This window comes from Paramormyrops kingsleyae, chromosome 19 (assembly GCF_048594095.1).
Source record: "Paramormyrops kingsleyae isolate MSU_618 chromosome 19, PKINGS_0.4, whole genome shotgun sequence".
NCBI lineage: Eukaryota > Metazoa > Chordata > Actinopteri > Osteoglossiformes > Mormyridae > Paramormyrops > Paramormyrops kingsleyae.
This window is the reverse complement of record NC_132815.1, coordinates 4,907,671-4,926,619: the sequence shown is the minus strand read 5'-3', so window position 1 is coordinate 4,926,619 and position 18,949 is coordinate 4,907,671. Positions and strand designations below refer to the sequence as shown.

Here is an 18,949-nt window from a genome sequence, read left to right as displayed (position 1 = left end):
TTCAGTATTTTTATATTACACATCAAAATACACAAAATGTTCAACTGGTACATCATTACAGATTAATGATGATGACATTAAAAGTCATAAAAATCCAGAAGTTGACAGACGATGGGAAATAAAATCTTATTTGCTTGCAAACTACATTATATATAATTTATATAGCAGTGTTTATTTTGCACATTGGCTCCTGATTCAAACTGATTTTCCCCATTTTTCTCTCCTGTATAATTTGGATCTTCATAACTGTCAGTAAGAAAATGTGAGTGTAAAATGGTGATTGAAGGGTGACATTTAAATTTTTCATATTTTGCATCATAATAGTTGCACCAAAGCACCCAAACATTATAACATCAGAGTAAAAAATAGCAGGAAGTTAACAGAGGACAGGAAACAAAAACTGATTTGATATTTACTGGATAAAAACCTGTGAGGGACCAAGGCCAGCTGGCTGCTTATGTACTGATGCTTGTACCTGCAGAGCAGAGCAAGCAGCCTTGTTTGAAAGCTGCAGTAAAAACAGGAGGACAGAGTGGTGAACCCTTACACTGACAGACTGTTACAGTCACTACAAGCTGGACAAGGACCTGACCAATCAGAGTTTAGGAAACTGAGACACTAGGCATAATAAAGCCAGTTTAGATCAGGTGGGTATTAGTACTGGTACCACCATTCAGCACAAGCACCAACCCGTGATGACTTACCTATATCCTTAGAATGTCCAGGACAAATCTAAGAGAGGGGTTTGGAAGAACCCCAAGAAGAGGTAGAAACAAGTACAGAATTGTATGGTGCAGGAGAGTTTGACAGGTATTGTTATACCCAAAGAAATGTTCCCCTAGGAGCACCTGGAATAGCCCTCATATCAGCCCTGTAGGCCAGAAGCGACTGCAGCCACATACCAACCTATCCATCATTCCCTGAAGCTTTCTGCTTTAGACCAACAGTGTGGCCTTTCTAGACACAGACAAGAAGGACAGACCCAAGACCTGACTAATACCCACATTAAGAGATGCACACATACTCAGACAAAATGCTGACCAGATGCTACAACAGACAACTGACTGTGTAGAGTTGACCATATTCCACACATATACTTTGTCTGGATGTCCTGGATGACGTCACACTTATGTTTAATCAATATCTGTTAGGCTGTTGTATATATTACTTAGGCAGACATACTGTACTGAGCATAAGTAAATTCTGTGATGCCCAGAAATAAACTGGCGAATGCTGCAGTTGGAGAAAACTGTTGTTCTCCTTACTGATTTACAGATTTACATAGCCACTCAGCCTGTGCATCTTATGCTGCTGGTTCAGATAACACCCCAGTCTGGGGCTGGTATCACAGGCAGCACAGGGCGCTAGACTGCAGAAGACCCAGAACAGGATTTTATATAAACTCTAGTGTTTGGTTAAACCTTTCGCAAGCCCCATTCCCTTGCGGCTGATAGGCAGTTGTCCGCTTCCTCCGGCATCCATACAGCTGGCACAACTGCTGAAACAAATCTGAGTCAAACGCTGCCCCACGATCAGACAAAATATGCTCAGGGCATCCAAACACCACAAATAATCGTTCCCATACAGCCCGAGCTGCTGTAACCGCTGTCTGGTCCTTAGTGGGCACCACAAATGCATACTTAGAAAACAAGTCCGTCATCACAAGCACATATGGGTAGGGTTCCTCTGGGCGGCTCAATGACAAGAAGTCAATCCCCACAATCTGAAATGGATAAGAGGTTTTAATAGCCTGTAATGGAGCCCTTACTTCCAGACCTAACTTGCAACAAGGCACTGAGGACATGCTGCCCCCCAGTCTGCCACATCTTGACACATCCCGCACCAGAAAAACTGACAAGAACTGACAACGTCCGCTCTGAACTAGCATGCCCCACACGGCCATGATAGTCCTGCCACAACGCCCTAGCCTGTGCCCTAGGTACAATTATCTGAAAATTAGTAGTTTGCCCTGGACCCTCTCCCTGCTGTTGACGCTTCAAAATACCATCCATCAGCTCAATCTCACTCCAACAACAACTTCAAGCCTGGGGAGACTAAACTTGGTTCTAAAAAGGAAGGGGTCTGATCTTGCTCCTTCCAACAATACAACTGCCTCAAGTCCGAGTCCTGCTGTTGCAACTCACTCCACCTCACTGCCTCGTCGCCTTTTTCCTCATCTGGACTTTGGGTTGCAAGCTGCACCTATACACCAACCCGCTCTCCAGGCATTCGCGACAAAATGTCTGCATTCTGATTAATACGGCCAGGCCGATATTTAGTCATCAAACGATAGTTTGCCAACTGTGCAGCCCACAATTGTTCTGTTGCCCCCAGCCGGGCCGTCTCCAGATGAACCAAGGGATTATTATCTGTGAACACCTCCACCTCTGCATTCCACAAATAATCCTTAAACTTTTCAGTGACAGCCCATTTCATGGCTAACAGCTCCAACTTAAGAGAACTGTAGTTCTGATCATTCTGCTCTGACAGCTGCAAACTGCGGCTTGCATAGCCAATGACCCGCTCCTGTCCACCTTGTACCTGGGCCAGCACCCCCCCCAAACTGGCGTCGGTATATAGACGGAAGGGCAAACTAAAGTCAGCATAAGCTAAAATTGGGGCATTCATTAAGGCCGTTTTAAGTTGTTGAAAAGCCTGCTCGCACCTTTCCGTCTACTCCACCGGAGCAGTCTGAGCGAGAAGCCGTACCCTGCAACAGGTGGGTCAATGGGGCAGCAATTTTAGAAAAACCAGTAATAAACCAATACTCCGCAAAACCCAAGAAGGACCATATCTGCCGAATGGTTTCTGGAGCTGGCCACTCCTTAAGTGCCACTTTTTCTGGGTCTGTCGCCACATTATCCGAACTAATGACACTGCTAAGGTAGGTGACATGCCACTGGAAAAAACTATACTTCTTAGGCTGCATCTTCAACTCATAGCTCTGAAACCTCTCAAATACCCGCTCCATCGTCCAAGTAAACGAGTAAAAAGTCATTTACTAACCCTCCCAGACAGCGGTGCATAAGCCTCTGGAAAGTAGCTGGCGCGTTACACAACCCAAAAGGCATGCGCTCAAACTCATACAGCCCTACTGGAGTAGTGAAGACTGTCTTCTCTCGGCCATGCTCCTCCATCTCCACTTGCCAATACCCACTTGCTAAATCCAGGGTCGAAAAGCATTGGCCCTTCCACAATCTTGTCAAAGACTTCTCTATGCGAGGCAGGGGATAAGCATTCTTATGGGTTACAGCATTAAGCCATCAATAATCGACACAAAACCTCCAGGAGCCATCTTTCTTCTTGACCAAAACTACAGGAGCAGCCGAAGGACTAGAGCTTTCCCTCCCTTCTCCATCCCTCGCAATAAGCTTTTTAATTCAGGATATATGGTAGGGGGTAATGACCTAAACCGCTCCCGACTCGGAGCGGTACCTGTGGGAATCTGATGCTTTACTACCCCAGTATGACCAAAATCTTCCTCATGATCTGCAAATACAGAATGCCACTATGTAGTGGTTGTCGTTGTGCCAACGGCAGCTCTGTGCCTATTTGGTAAAACTCAGCAGGACACACTGAAATATCGCTTTCACCAGACCTACCCCAACCTCCACCACCCCAGGCCCAGCTTCCTCAAGGCGAGCTCTTTGTGCTTCAATCTCCTTAGCTGTAATTTGCATAACAACCAGGGTCACTGAGTCGCTACTATAGGGTACGAATGAGGATTGCAGGGACGAAGGGGCAACTGCCCACCGGACACCTAAGCCACACACCTTGCAACTAGCCACTCCTCCTGCTTCTCTTCTGACTCCACCAACACCATGCAATTGACTGAAGGGGCCCCTGCCATCACAGTGCCCCACACTACTACTTCGGTCTGGGGGGAGGATACATACAGGCAGTTGTTTAGCCAACACCACCTTACCTTGATAAGTGGGAGTAAGAGCTACTTGTTCCACTTTACAGTAGATAGCAAAAGCTTTCCCCCACTTATTACTTGCAGCAGGGGGCAGGGTAGCCCGAAATGCACTCTCACCAGTATGGATCCCCAGCATGAGTTCCCTCCAACATTCTGCGATGACATTCATGCCCAAAATAGCATGATCGCTACCCAGGCACCCATCCTCCACGATAATGGCCAGTAGGGCATACCCCACATAAGGGATCTGGAGGCTATTTGCCGCTGTCAATGCCAACCACAGGTGCCCCTGCCCAGAATGCAGGTCAGCTTCTCCAAAATGCTTCCGAAAAAGTGTTTCGCTAAATAAGGTGACCTGAGAGCTTGTATCTAGAACACACCTAATGTTCTTACCATTAACCAGAGGTGTAAAGAGTACCTGAAAACCATACTTGAGTAAGAGTACAGATACCTTACTGTATAAATTACTCCATTACAAGTTACAAGTCACCAATTCCAATAAGACTTGAGTAAAAGTCGTAAAGTATCCAATTTTAAAAGAACTTAAGTATTTTACTCGTACTGAATGTAGGCTCAAAGAACACCAAGAAATGTGGAAAACAAGGAACTATTTATTTATGAGGCTTTATTTCCTAATATAGACATTAAATTGAACACCTCAATGTTTCAAAATGGCAGAAGAAGAAAATAGAACAAAAAGTCAGTCTCAGTCAAACTCAAATGTTCAAAAAAAAGGTAAAACAATAAAAAAACTAATAAAAAAACAAATTCAGAGCTGACTTTAATGGTGTCTTAAGGGCAATTCTTAAGGGCAATTCTTAAGGGTATTTCAAGCAAAAATGGAGCACTCCTAGTAATAAAATAATGACTTGAATTACACCATGATAATTATCAATATCGTTTGATATGATCATGATAAAAATATTTTTGCTATATCGCACAGCCTTAATGGATGCTACCACAGTGGCTTTGCTAACTAGCTAATAACTAGTAACCCATAGGAAGCAAGCTGAACAGTCGTTTGAGCAGACAGTAATATCTGATGACGCACAAAGTCTTTAAGTGTCAAGTCTTGTTAACTACATGGAAGCTATATTATCAGCAAGAAGGTCTTTACCTAGTTACCATAGTTTTGGTAGTGAGTCGGCTAGATAGTCAGCTAACTGATGGAAACGTTTAACCAGCAGCAAAACAACCACAAACAACCATGCGGGTCCCACAGTAAAATCTTTGTGCAGTAATTGACAGTCAATAGTGTGTCTAGCAGAAACATTAACAAACAAAATAATAAATAATAGATAGCACTGTTATTACACTGGGATACTAAAGATTTTTAACTTAATGACATAACAGGTACTACAACGATTCCGTTCTGCGAGTTCGCTTTGGCTTCCGCTTTAAGACGTGTTGGACAAGGGCGTGGCTTTCGCGGTACGAATGGGCCGGGTTGGATGTGGCCAGACATACTTGAAGAAATTAGCCGTGGTAGATAAAGATCCTGACTTGTCGCACGCAATCACAATGTAGCGAGTAACGGTAAGCGTCCGTTCAAATGTAGTGGAGTAAAGAGTACATATATTCAGTCACAAATGTAGTGGAGTAGAGAGTAAAAGTTGCTTATATTTTTGATACTCAGTACAAGTACAAAGTAGCCAAAAAAATACTTAAGTACAGTAACGAAGTCCATTTACTCAAGTACTTTACACCACTGCCATTAACCTCAACCATTATTCCTGGGCACTCACCAATCAAAGCAGGCTTCTCTCGGGGTCCCCCAGACATAACCATTGCCCTTGCTGCTTGCCCTTCTATAGCAGGGGCCTGCGAAAACCCTGAGATGCCTCCTGTCAGGGGCAATGCCTGCTATGACGCGCTTCCGCATAATCTAGACAGATAGGCCTACCCTGCACATCCCAGTAATAAGGTCTAGAAGCAGCCCGGGAAAAATGCATAGTCGTCGGGCCGCGAGCAGGCACAGCAGCCACCTGGGAGAGAGGGGTGGCTACAGAGGGTCCGGCACCCAGCCGCGATCGGCTCCTCAGCTCCTCCAATATCTCCTGGCTCACACTCCTCAACTGAGCAGTCAACTCTTGATGCAACTCCACTTTAAGACTTTCCTTCAAATCTAACCTACAAGGTGGCACCTCCCCCCGATCATTATGTCGTCCCGGGGGTGCAGTCCACACCCCCTGAACCTGGGCCTCAGAAGTGAACTCTACCAACTCTTCCTCCAGGATTCGCGCTTCTGCAGCAGCAGTAGTAGTAAATTGAAGGTGTGGGTTTCATCTCAACATTTGCTAAATCTCCTGTCACATTGGCCCAGCCCGTAACCCCAGAACAAACTGGTCCAGCAACAAGGCTTCCTCCTACCGCACAACCTCTGAATCAACACCCTGCCAATGACAAAAATGTTCTCGTTGCTGCAATTTGTATAAGGCCACCCCTTCCTCTAATCCCTGTCGACACTTAAAAAAAAATCCACCCGCATCTGTGCAACAGTAGCAGTACTGCCATAGATATTCTGCAGGGCAGAGAGCAAATCGCTCACCATCCACCCGTTCCCTCCCTGGAAGGAGAGCCACTTCCTGCCAAGCTTCACCATCCAGTCTGCTGATAATAAAGTCAACCTTCCATTCCTCAGGGTCTCAGTGGGCCTGGGGCCTATGCCAGGAATAACAGGGTACGAGGCAGGGAGCGCCCAGTATGGGATGCCAGTCCATCACAGGACAGACAGACACTACAGGCAAAGACCAGAGTACTCAGAGGAAACTCATGCAAATACAAGTCATCACCGACTTATGGCTGCGATCAGTTCTGACTGACCGGTTGTGAGTCGATTTTGGTCATAAGTCAGCCCTTTATTTTATAAGCAAAAATTATATTATGCATAGTGTACTGTACAATATAATTATTTGGTCTTTAAGTTATTGTTTGGTGTTTTTCGTACCATTTTCTCAGTTCATTGCTCCCAGCAGTTGGGGCGGAAACTGTCATGCACTCCCACTGGGCAGCACTCATGCTGGCAGGTGCGGCACAGTCTTGGCCACATATTTGCATCTCGTAACGTTGATCAGTCGTAAGTCGATGATGACCTGCACTGGTAGAACATGCACACACACAGAGCAGGACCTGAAGTCTCTCAGCTAGAAATGTGACGATACCATGCCATTCATACACAGACTCAAACTTATTATAATTACAAAAACATTCATATATTCATCCATCCATTTTCCTTACTCACTTAATCAGTACACAGTCACAATCAGGAGACAGTTACAATCAGTAATTAATACTTATAAGGTGAAAGTATATCACATTTCCACTGGCCTGTGGTATGTGTCTTACAACAGTCTCACGTCAGCTAAAATACTGTCAAATGCAATGTGGATTTAACATAAGAACATAAGACCTATACAAACGAGAGGAGGCCATTCGGCCCATCAAGCTCGCTTGGGGAGAACATAACAGCATGTCTAAAATACATTTAAAACCTCAGAGGTGAAGTGCAACCTTTTGGCCATCTGATGCTTTCATTGCTTAATTAAAGCCAATGAGGAAAGCCACGGTCCCAGAGAGTGCCGCATGGCATGATGGGTAATATGTTTCCGCCAAACCGTGAGTATATATTACAGAGCCTCCTCCAGTGTGGCAGGGTTCCCCTACAGGGCAGCTCACTAAGGTAAGGTTTGGAAGAACATAGAGCAACTTACAATTATAGCTTTTATTTTACAGATTGAAAAGTGTGTAGATATTAAGTCGTTAATGATCCCACTTCTCCTTATTCACAGACTTGTACAATATGAACTAAATAATAAGAACAACTTAAAAGAATAAAGTGTCAAAGATACAGTTAAATGCCAAACTGTTTTATTATAAAAATGTAGAATTTGTCATTAGCTTATTCTTGCAATGCCTAAGCACCTGAGAGTCAAGTATGTAGTTTTGTGCATGCAAAGCTTTTTATTAAAGATTAATTTAATATTTTTATCATATTTTATCCATGCACCTCTAAATGCTGATCCAGGGCAGGGTCATAGTTGGCCTGCAGTCTGTCCCAGGCAGCATAAGGCACATGGCTGGGGTACACCCCCGACGGGATGCCAGTCCATCGCAGGGCACATACACTCACACACGCTATGGGCAATTCAGAGACACCATTTAGCCTAACAACCTCTGGCACCTAGAGTCTCAGGTGGCTTTACAGTGCTGCAAAACATCTTTAGTGGATTTGAATTGTATCCAATCAGAGCTCGATTAGATTGTGTTGTACCCAAATAGAATTGCTACATATTTCATTTTATCTTTTTGTATCACATCATAAACCATGAATCTAGATAGATATTGTATTTTCTGAGACATAAAACATATATGTGTTTGTCAATCTGTACATCTGTAATGAGACGTAATTACAAATGGTTGGCTATTACAGTACTTCTGAGGAAAATCTGATGTATCTGTGTATTATATGCAATACTTAAACTGATGTTCAAATTAAAATCACATTCTATTTTTTTCTGTGCAGGTTACAGGGCTACTTTTGACCTTGGAACATAAAACAATGAAAAACAACCATTTTGAGACAGAAAGTGTACACTACTGCTTCGAATCCTCAAACACTTCCTGCGTAAAGCTTGTTTATCCAACCACAATACGAGCCTCTTTGTATGTTCTATTAGGGGCCACCATACTCCTCACTGTGCTGGGAAATCTCCTCGTCATTGTTACTATATCCCACTGCAAACAGCTGCACACTCCCACCAATTACCTCATCCTCTCCCTGGCTGTGAGCGACTTCCTCCTGGGGGCAGTGATCATGCCGCCTACCTTGATACGCTCCCTGGAAACCTGCTGGTATTTGGGTGACTGGTTCTGTCAGATCCACTCCAGTATAGATTTTTCACTCACCGCAGCATCCATTTTTATGCTTTATTTGATTTCCATTGAGCGATACGTTGCTGTTTCTCGGCCTCTGCTGTACCACACTTTGATCACAACTCATGTTGCAAAGTGCATGATCCTGAGCTGCTGGGTTCTTTCTGCCCTCATCGGCTTTGGGATGGAGCTAAACAGCTTGACAATTCACAATGTTTCCCTCACACAATTAAACTGTGAGGGAAGGTGTGCTGTGTTATTAGACAAGCTGTCAAGCATATTATCTTCCCTTTTTGTTTTCTTCATCCCAGGGTTATTTATGATTGGCCTCTACCTGAAAATCCTACTTATTGCACATAAACAAGCCCGTTCTCTTCAGGTCACAATTCTTACTGTTGAGAACCGGGAAAAGTCTAGAATCATTCTGTCTAAGATGGAGCAAAAATCCACCAGGACACTGGGCATAGTTACTGCTGTGTTCCTGTCCTGCTGGTCGCCCGGTTTTATATACATAATCATAGATCCAGTCACTGATTCATCCACACCGTACATGTATGACATTCTTATTTGGATTTACTATTTAAATTCAGGAATGAATCCCATAATTTATTCATTCTTATTTAAATGGTTTCGGGAGTCACTGAGAAAAGCTTTTAGTAAAATATTTAACAATTTTGATTAATTTTACTATTGCGGATCCAGGTGAAATACTGGTCAATCTATAGTGTGACTGAAGTTTCTGTCATTTTCTCTCATTTCCCACATTGATGTTACTGCACCTCTGATACTGACTCCTGTATCTGGTAATGATCTATACTGGCTATCTGCCTTTAACGTCGGGGTATAGCACAGATGGAGTGATTTTTAATAATTGTTGTGTATTGCAAATGAAACACTGCTATATAACTTGTATATAATATATTCTATACGTGGCTCCTGATTCAAACTGATTTTCACCATTTTTCTCTCCTGTTTAATTTGGATCTTCATAATTGTCAGTAAGAAAATGCAAAACGGTGAATGAATGAGGAATCTTACGTTCAGTTCCATTCTCATAATTTACATCAGAATAGTTGCCCCAAAGCACCCACAGATATGATAGGTACATCCCTTCATGACATTATAAATCGGAGTGAAAAATTGTTAACAGAGGAGAGGAAACAAAAACTCATTTGATATTTACTGGATAAAAACCTGTGAGGGACCAAGGCCAGCTGGCTGCTTATGTACTGATGCTTGTACCTGCAGAGCAGAGCAAGCAGCCTTGTTTGAAAGCTGCAGTAAAAACAGGAGGACAGAGTGGTGAACCCTTACACTGACAGACTGCTACAGACACTACAAGCTGTACAGCCAAACCCTGAATCAGGAACAGGGATCTTTATATTCAAAGCATTACAAGATGGCCTGTAACCTGTGATCTGGATTAAACAACCTTAACAAATTGTAAATGATTCATAAACTGGTTCAACAAATTGAGGCTGCTATTCAATGTTTAACATTCTATAGATTTAGAGCTGTGTCTGGGTTAACTAGGCCACAGAAATCTACACCATCATAGCCTTTCATCTATGATTCCCTTCCCAGTCGAAGTTTATGGTTGTAAACAAATACAATGTTAATAGCACCACCTACTGACACAAAGTATGGTTGCAATAGAAGCACAGAAGATGAAATAAACTTCACATGACTGTCATAAATGTGTTGAATTTTCTAGTGATGCCCAAATGAAGTGTCATGAATCAATTGCTGTATTTTTGGACTCCACTAGATGGTCGTCTCTGATAAAAAAAGGTCTCAAAGCAAACCATCTACTGCGGTCAAAAATACAGCAAAGGGCTCAGGAAGCTGCATTTAGCATCACTAGAATTTTCCCTTCAGATTTTAGGGCACTCTACAGTTATAAACACTTCTCACATGGGGGTTCTACACAGTTTCAATTAGATATTGAATGAATGATACAATGTAGCACACGGTTCCCCAATTCCAGTCCTGAAAGGCCAGTTTGCAACTTAGTTTGCAGATTTCCCTGCTCAGATGCACCTACTAAACCTGGTAAATAGCTGAATAAGCTGTGTCTGAGCAGGAACATCTGCAGCTCATGTAGTTTCCCAAAGCAGATGCCAACATCTTACATCAACCATGCAAAAGTTCCCCAAAAGGCAAGAAGATGCGTGACATTTCAGATTCATTGAGAACTGGTTGCATATCACTAATCTCTCAGCTCATGCTTACTCTCTGATTAACATGCAAAATACTGAATGAAGACAATCATTGATATACAGCGTGTTGAAGGGGAGGGGGTTTGAAGCCTTAATTTTACAGGAAAAATCAGCATTTTCTGGATTACCTTCCTCGGGTTTGTGACCTTTCACTGCATTGTCTTGTCAGATGCTGGGCTCGTCACCTTCTATCTGAGACATATTAGTTTCTTAAATAATTACAAGTTAAGTGGTTTTGGTTTATTTTGCTCATTAGACTTTGTTTGGTTACACATCCTGACCCAGACTCTGATTTTGTACATCCTCCCCTGTGAAACACTGCCTTCTGTTCTGAAGCTATACTGATGGTGAGCTGAATACACTTTCCACAGATTGCAAAAACATCCATCTATTCATATATCTATTATCTATCACCATTTGCTCAGTACACTGTCATTATCAGTGAATAATGTCATACAGGGGCTGGACAATGAAACTGAAACATCTGGTTTTAAACCACAATAACTTATTATGGGATAGGGCCTCCTTTTGTGGCCAATAAAGCATCATTTCATCTTGGGAATGACAGATACAAGTCCTGCATAGTGACCAGAGGGATTTTGAGCCGTTCCTCTTGCAGAACAGTGGCCGGGTCACTATGTGATGCTGGCGGAGGAAAACGTTTCTTGACTCGCTCCTCCAAAACACCCCAAAGTGGCTCAATAATACTCAGATCCGTTGACTGTGTCGGCAATGGAAGATGTTCAGCTTCACTTTCATGTTCATAAAACCGCTCTGTCACCAGCCTTGAAGTGTATTGGAGCATCATCGTCCTGATACATGGTACCACCTTCAGGGTACAATGTTTGAACCACTGGGGGAACATGGTCCTCCATAATGGTTTGGCAGTGATGCGTCCATCTAGAACATGTAGCAGGCCTGGGGAATGCTATGATATTGCAGCCCAAACCATCACTGATCCACCCCCGTCTGCCTTGTGGGTACGCAGCAGTCCGGGTGGTAAAGCCTCTTTGGAGCTTCTCCACGTCGTGACTCTCCCAGATGTGGGACAGACAGCGAAGGTGGACTCACATTTCACATTGTCCACAGCCCAAGATTTGCGCTGCTGCCCCCATTGACATCAGCGTTTGACACTGGCAGGAGTGACCGAAGGTTTGGCTATAGCAGCCTGACCATGAATATCAACCTTGCTGAGCTCCCAGCAAACGGTTTTGGTGAGAACAGAAGTGTGCATTTAATTCTGCAGTGCGTTGGGTGGCTGTGGTTTTATGTGTTTTGGATACAATCTGGATTTGCTATGCTAATTCAACCTTCACACTCTGCTCTTAAAGATGGAACGTGTACTTAGTGAAGGTTGGCCACCAGGCTGCACATATACAGGCATGAAACCTCAAAGACTATATTGACTAATGTTTCCATTTCATTGTCCAACCCCAGTAAATTGATAGTTCATTACATTTCAATTGTCCTGTGGTACATAGAACACCAGACCCAGGTGTTTAAAACACCATAGACACTCAATCTTTGATCTTCTGCCATATGGTTTCATATACAGATATTCTGTGCATCAGCTATGTCAGTCTTGTTAAACAAACTGAGACCTAAGCTTGCCTAGGGCACCGTCTGCTGAGGCCTAAGCTTGCCTAGGGCACCGTCTGCTGAGGCCTAAGCTTGCCTAGGGCACCGTCTGCTGAGGCCTAAGCTTGCCTAGGGCACCGTCTGCTGAGGCCTAAGCTTGCCAAGGGCACCGTCTGCTGAGGCCTAAGCTTGCCTAGGGCACCGTCTGCTGAGGCCTAAGCTTGCCAAGGGCACCATCTGCTGAGGCCTAAGCTTGCCTAGGGCACCGTCTGCTGAGGCCTAAGCTTGCCAAGGGCACCACATGGTCTCAAGCACACTTGGCTACACTAAAACTGTAGCACAACAGTTTAAGTTACGGTGCTCTATTAATAACCCATTAATAGTAACCCACCACAAAGGTCAATGTAATCCATACAGTACATTTCCTGGATTTGGTCTATCTTCCATTCCATTCCTTTACCTGAGAGCCAGTTGTGAAGCCTCTGGCCAATTAGAGCCAGACATTATTAAGCTAACTACCTGGGAGACTTGAAAACAAGGCCTGGATTTGGAATCAAGGGCCAGATTTGAATAGGGGGGCAGTATGGGATGCAAGTCCATCACAGGACAGACAGACACTACGGGCAAAGACCGGAGGAAACTCATGCAAATACAGGTCATGCAAACTCCGCACACGGATTTGAACCCTCTCAGCTAGAAGTGTGATGATACTATATACAGACTTCAACATATTATAACTCCAACATATACAGACTCCCTCATATTATAAAACATTCATGCATTCACCCATCCATTTTCCTTACACACTTCATCTATACACATCTAAAATCAACAGTCAGTCACAATGTATTTATTTTTGTATGTATGGCCACTGTTGTGGAACAGTCATTACATCAGCTACTGTAAAAGACAATGAAATGCACTGTGGATTAAAGATAATGCCATGTTTGAAATACATACAGTATAGGACCTCAGAGGTGAAGCGCAAGTGTCTGGACATCTGATGTTTTCATTGGTTAATTAAAGCCAGTGAGGAAAGACATGGTCCCAGAGAGTGCCGCATGGCATGATGGGTAATATGTTTCTGCCAAACCGTGAGTATATATTACAGAGCCCCTTCCATTGTGACAGGGTTCCTCTACAGGGGGAAGGTAAGATTTGCCAGAGCATTGAACAGCTTACAGAAAAAGCTTTATTTTTACACATTAGAAAGTGAATAGTCATTAAATTAATATGCAGTAAATAATCCAACTGATTCTCATGCAGTGGCTTGCAAAATATCAACTACATGAAAAGGATAATTTACGAGAAATACAGATAATTGTGAAAACCTGTTGAGTATAGAAATGTAAAATAAATTTTTTAAAAAAGCTTATTCCTGCAGAACCTAAGCACATGGGAATCAGTTCTGTAGTTATATCTATGCAAACCTTGTTATTAACGATTAAATAAGTTTGATATTTGATCCCTGCCCCTCTAAATGCTGATCCAGGGCAGGGTCATAGTTGGCCTGCAGTCTGTCCCAGGCAGCATAAGGCACATGGCTGGGGTACACCCCCGACGGGATGCCAGTCCATCGCAGGGCACATACACTCACACACGCTATGGGCAATTCAGAGACACCATTTAGCCTAACAACCTCCAGCCTCTATAGACTCAGGTGGCTTTACAGTGCTTCAAAACATGTTTAATGGATTAAAATTGTATCCAATCAGAGCTTGATTAAATTGTGTTGTACCTGAATATAATCGCTTCATATTTCATTTTATCTTATATCACATCATAAACCATGTATTTCAATAGATATTGTGTTTTCTGAGAGGGAGAGATAGTTGTAATATAAACATATAAATGTGTTTGTCTGTAATGAGACAAGTAATTACAAATGGTCGGTTACTACTTCTGAGGAAAATCTGATGTATCTGTCCATTACAAATATATAAAAAGAAGGTTAATTTCTAATGCAATACTTAAATTGATGTTCAAATTAAAATCACATTCTATTTTTTCTGTGCAGGTTACAAGGCTACTTTTGACCTTTGGAACACAAAAAGATGAAAACTAACCATTCTGAGATTGAAAGTGTACACTACTGCTTCGAATCCTCAAACACTTCCTGCGTAAAGCTTGTCTATCCAACCACAATACGAGCCTCTTTGTATGTTCTATTAGGGGCCACCATACTCCTCACTGTGCTGGGAAATCTCCTCATCATTGTTACTATATCCCACTGCAAACAGCTGCACACTCCCACCAATTACCTCATCCTCTCCCTGGCTGTGAGCGACTTCCTCCTGGGGGCAGTGGTCATGCCGCCTAGCTTGATACGCTCCCTGGAAACCTGCTGGTATTTGGGTGACTGGTTCTGTATGCTCCACAGCAGTATAGACATATCACTTAGTGCAGCATCAATTTTTATGCTTTATTTGATTTCTATTGAGCGATAAGTTGCTGTTTCTCGGCCTTTGCTGTACCACGCTTTGATCACAGCTCGTGTTGCAAAGTGCATGATCCTGAGCTGCTGGGTTCTTTCTGCCCTCATCGGCTTTGTGGTGGAGCTAAACAGCATGACAATTCAGAATTTTTACCTTACACAAATAAACTGTGAGGGAAGGTGTACTGTGATACAAGACAAGGTGTCAAGCATATTATCTTCCCTTTTTCTTTTCTTCATCCCAGGGTTATTTATGCTTGGCCTCTACCTGAAAATCCTAGTTATTGCACATAAACAAGCCCGTTCTCTTCAAGTCACAATTCTTACTAACAGGATCCATGAAAAAACTAGAATCATTCTGTCTAAGATGGAGCAAAAATCCACCAGGACACTGGGCATAGTTACTGCTGTGTACCTGTCCTGCTGGTCGCCCGGTTTTATATACATAATCATAGATCCAGTCACTGATTCATCCACACCGTACATGTATGACATTCTTCTTTGGATTTACTATTTAAATTCAGGAATGAATCCCATAATTTATTCATTCTTATTTAAATGGTTTTGGGAGTCACTGAGAAAAGCTTTTAGTAAAATATTTTACCTTTCTGATTAATTTTATTATTGAGGGCACAGGTGAAATACTGGTCAATCTATAGTGTGATTGAGGTTTCTGTCAATTTTTTTCTCATTTCCCACATCGATGTTTCTGCACCTCTAATACCGACTCCTGTATCTGGTAATGATCTATACTGGCTATCTGCCTTTAACGTTGGGGCACAGATGGAGTGATTTTTAATAATTGTTGTTTATTGCAAACGAAACACTGCTATATAACTTGTATATAATATATTCTATACGTGGCTCCTGATTCAAACTGATTTTCCCCATTTTTCTCTCCTGTTTAATTTGGATCTTCTTAATTTTCAGTAAGAAAATGTCAGTGTAAAATTGTGATTGAATGGTGACACTTACGTTCAGTGCCATTCTCATAATTTATATCAAAATAGTTGCCCCAAAGCACCCAAACATTGGACAGGTACATCCCTTCAGGCTGAAATAATGACATTATAAATCAGAGTAAAAAATACCAGGAACAAAAACTCATTTGATATTTACTGGATAAAAACCTGTGAGGGACTAAGGCCAGCTGGCTGCTTATGTACTGATGCTTGTACCTGCAGAGCAGAGCAAGCAGCCTTGTTTGAAAGCTGCAGTAAAAACAGGAGGACAGAGTGGTGAACCCTTACACTGACAGACTGCTACAGACACTACAAGCTGTACAGCCGAACCCTGAATCAGGAACAGGGATCTTTATAGTCAAAGCATTACAAGATGGTCTGAAAAATGTAATCTGGATTAAACAACTTCAATAAAGCAAATAATTAAATTAAACAAAGTGCTTCAATATAATGAGGTTGTAGTTTCGCCTATTTTTCTCTTATTCATTGAAATTTTCAATGTAACTTTCTGTTCACTTACAAACACATTTAACAGTTTAATCATATAACAAAAACATACATGAGGACTGCGTATTTTAATCTTTTTTGCAGGATCCCAGGAGTCATTTCTCCGTTCCTGCAGACATATCGGTCACTTCATGCCTGTTCCTGCATTCAGAAATGAACATTTGTCCTGACCAGCAGTCTATGAGAGGATCCACAGGAATGCAGGCCTCTGACTTACTCAGTAGGCCTACACCAGGGGGGGGCAATCTTATCTCTTATCCGCAAAGGGCCGGTGTGTATGCAGGTTTTTGGGATAACCTTTAGGTCAGCTGGTCAAACCCAGGTGTGAGGACCCTTCAGCCAATCAGTCCTCTAATTAGTGACCTAATTAGGGAGTTGCAGCGAAAACCTGCAAGCACACCGGCCCTTTGCGGATAAGATTGGCCACCCTTGGCCTACACGGTCACGATCAGTAAATAATGACATGTTTGAAGTTCATTCAATTTCAGCTGTCCTATGGTACTATGAACATTAGACACAGGTGTTTCAAACTCTAACACTCAGTATTTGATCTTTTACAGTATTGTTTCATATACAGATATTTCATGCATTAGTTGTACTCAGTGCCTTTCAACACACTGGGTGACAGGCGGCCGCCTAGTGCAACATCTACTGAGGCCTAAAGCCGCCTAGTGCAACATCTACTGAGACCTAAAGCCGCCTAGTGCAACATCTACTGAGGCCTAAAGCCGCCTAGTGCAACATCTACTGAGGCCAAAAGCCGCCTAGGGTGCCGTCTTCTGAGGCCTAAGGCCGCCTAGGGCGCCGTCTTCTGAGGCCTAACGCCGCCTAGGGCGCCGTCTTCTGAGGCCTAAGGCCGCCTAGGGCACCGTCTGCTGAGGCCAAAAGCCGCCTAGGGCGCCGTCTTCTGAGGCCTAACGCCGCCTAGGGCGCCGTCTTCTGAGGCCAAAAGCCGCCTAAGGCGCCGTCTGCTGAGGCCAAAAGCCGCCTAGGGCGCCGTCTTCTGAGGCCTAAGGCCGCCTAGGGCGCCGTCTTCTGAGGCCTAAGGCCGCCTAGGGCGCCGTCTGTTGAGGCCTAAGGCCGCCTAGGGCGCCGTCTTCTGAGGCCTAAGGCCGCCTAGGGCGCCGTCTGCTGAGGCCTAAGGCCGCCTAGGGCGCCGTCTTCTGAGGCCTAAGGCCGCCTAGGGCGCCGTCTTCTGAGGCCTAAGGCCGCCTCGGGCGCCGTCTTCTGAGGCCTAACGCCGCCTGGGACGCCGTCTTCTGAGGCCTAACGCCGCCTGGGACGCCGTCTTCTGAGTCCTAAACCCGCCTAGGGCGCCGTCTTCTGAGGCCTAAACCCGCCTAGGGCGCCGTCTGTTGAGGCCTAAAGCCGCCTAGGGCGCCGACTGCTGAGGCCTAAAGCCGCCTAGGGCGCCGTCTTCTGAGGCCTAAACCCGCCTAGGGCGCCGTCTTCTGAGGCCTAACGCTGCCTAGGGCGCCGTCTTCTGAGGCCTAAGGCCGCCTAGGACGCCGTCTTCTGAGGCCTAAGGCCGCCTAGGACGCCGTCTTCTGAGGCCTAAACCCGCCTAGGGCGCCGTCTTCTGAGGCCTAAGGCCGCCTCGGGCGCCACATATGCTTAGACAGACTCTGGCTGCACTAAAACTGTGGCGTGGCAGTTTATGTAATGGTGTTCTATTAATAATAACCCACCACACAGACCAAATCCAGGAAATGTTTGGATTACTTACATTCCTCAGGGTCTCAGCGGGCCTGGGGCCTTTGTCAGGAGGCACAGGGTACGAGGCAGGAAGCACCCAGTATGGGATGCCAGTCCATCACAGAACAGACAGACACTGCGGGCAAAAACGTGCGGGCAAAGACCAGAGCACTCAGAGGAAACTCATGCAAATACAAGAGAACATTCATACATTCACCCATCCACTTTCCTTATTCATCAGCTAAAATACGATCAGATGCACTGTGGATTAAAGATCACACCATATTTGAAATACATACAAGACCTCAGAGGTGACGCGCAAGTGTCTGGACATCTGATGTTTTCATTGGTTAATTAAAGCCAGTGAGGAAAGCCACAGTCCCAGAGAGTGCCGCATGGCATGATGGGTAATATGTTTCTGCCAAACCGCGAGTATATATTGCAGAGCCTCCTCCAGTGTGGCAGGGTTCCCCTACAGGGCCAAGGTAAGATTTGCCGCCCATTGAACAGCTCACAGTTAAAACTTTATTTTTACACGTTAGAAAGTGAATAGTCATTAAATTAATATGCAGTAAATAATTCAACTGAATCTCATTCAGTGGCTTGTAAAATATATCTGTCTTTGATATATCTGTCTATTATAAGTATATAAAAAGAAAGTTAATTTCTAATGAAATACCTAAATTGATGTTCAAATTAAAATCACATTCTATTTTTTTCTGTGCAGGTTACAGGGCTACTTTTGACCTTGGAACATAAAACA

The 18,949-nt window shown here is 43.8% G+C and overlaps 1 protein-coding gene and 1 pseudogene across 1 annotated transcript; both read left to right on the top strand.

The window, feature by feature from the left end:
• Positions 1-8,477: 8,477 nt before the first annotated feature.
• LOC140581209 (trace amine-associated receptor 4-like) lies at positions 8,478-9,473 on the top strand. Its single transcript, XM_072703087.1, has one exon. It carries the CDS (start codon positions 8,478-8,480, stop codon positions 9,471-9,473), a length of 996 nt encoding a protein of 331 aa, XP_072559188.1.
• A 5,169-nt stretch (positions 9,474-14,642) lies between these two features.
• On the top strand, positions 14,643-15,638 carry LOC140581208 (trace amine-associated receptor 1-like; annotated as a pseudogene).
• Positions 15,639-18,949: the final 3,311 nt, after the last annotated feature.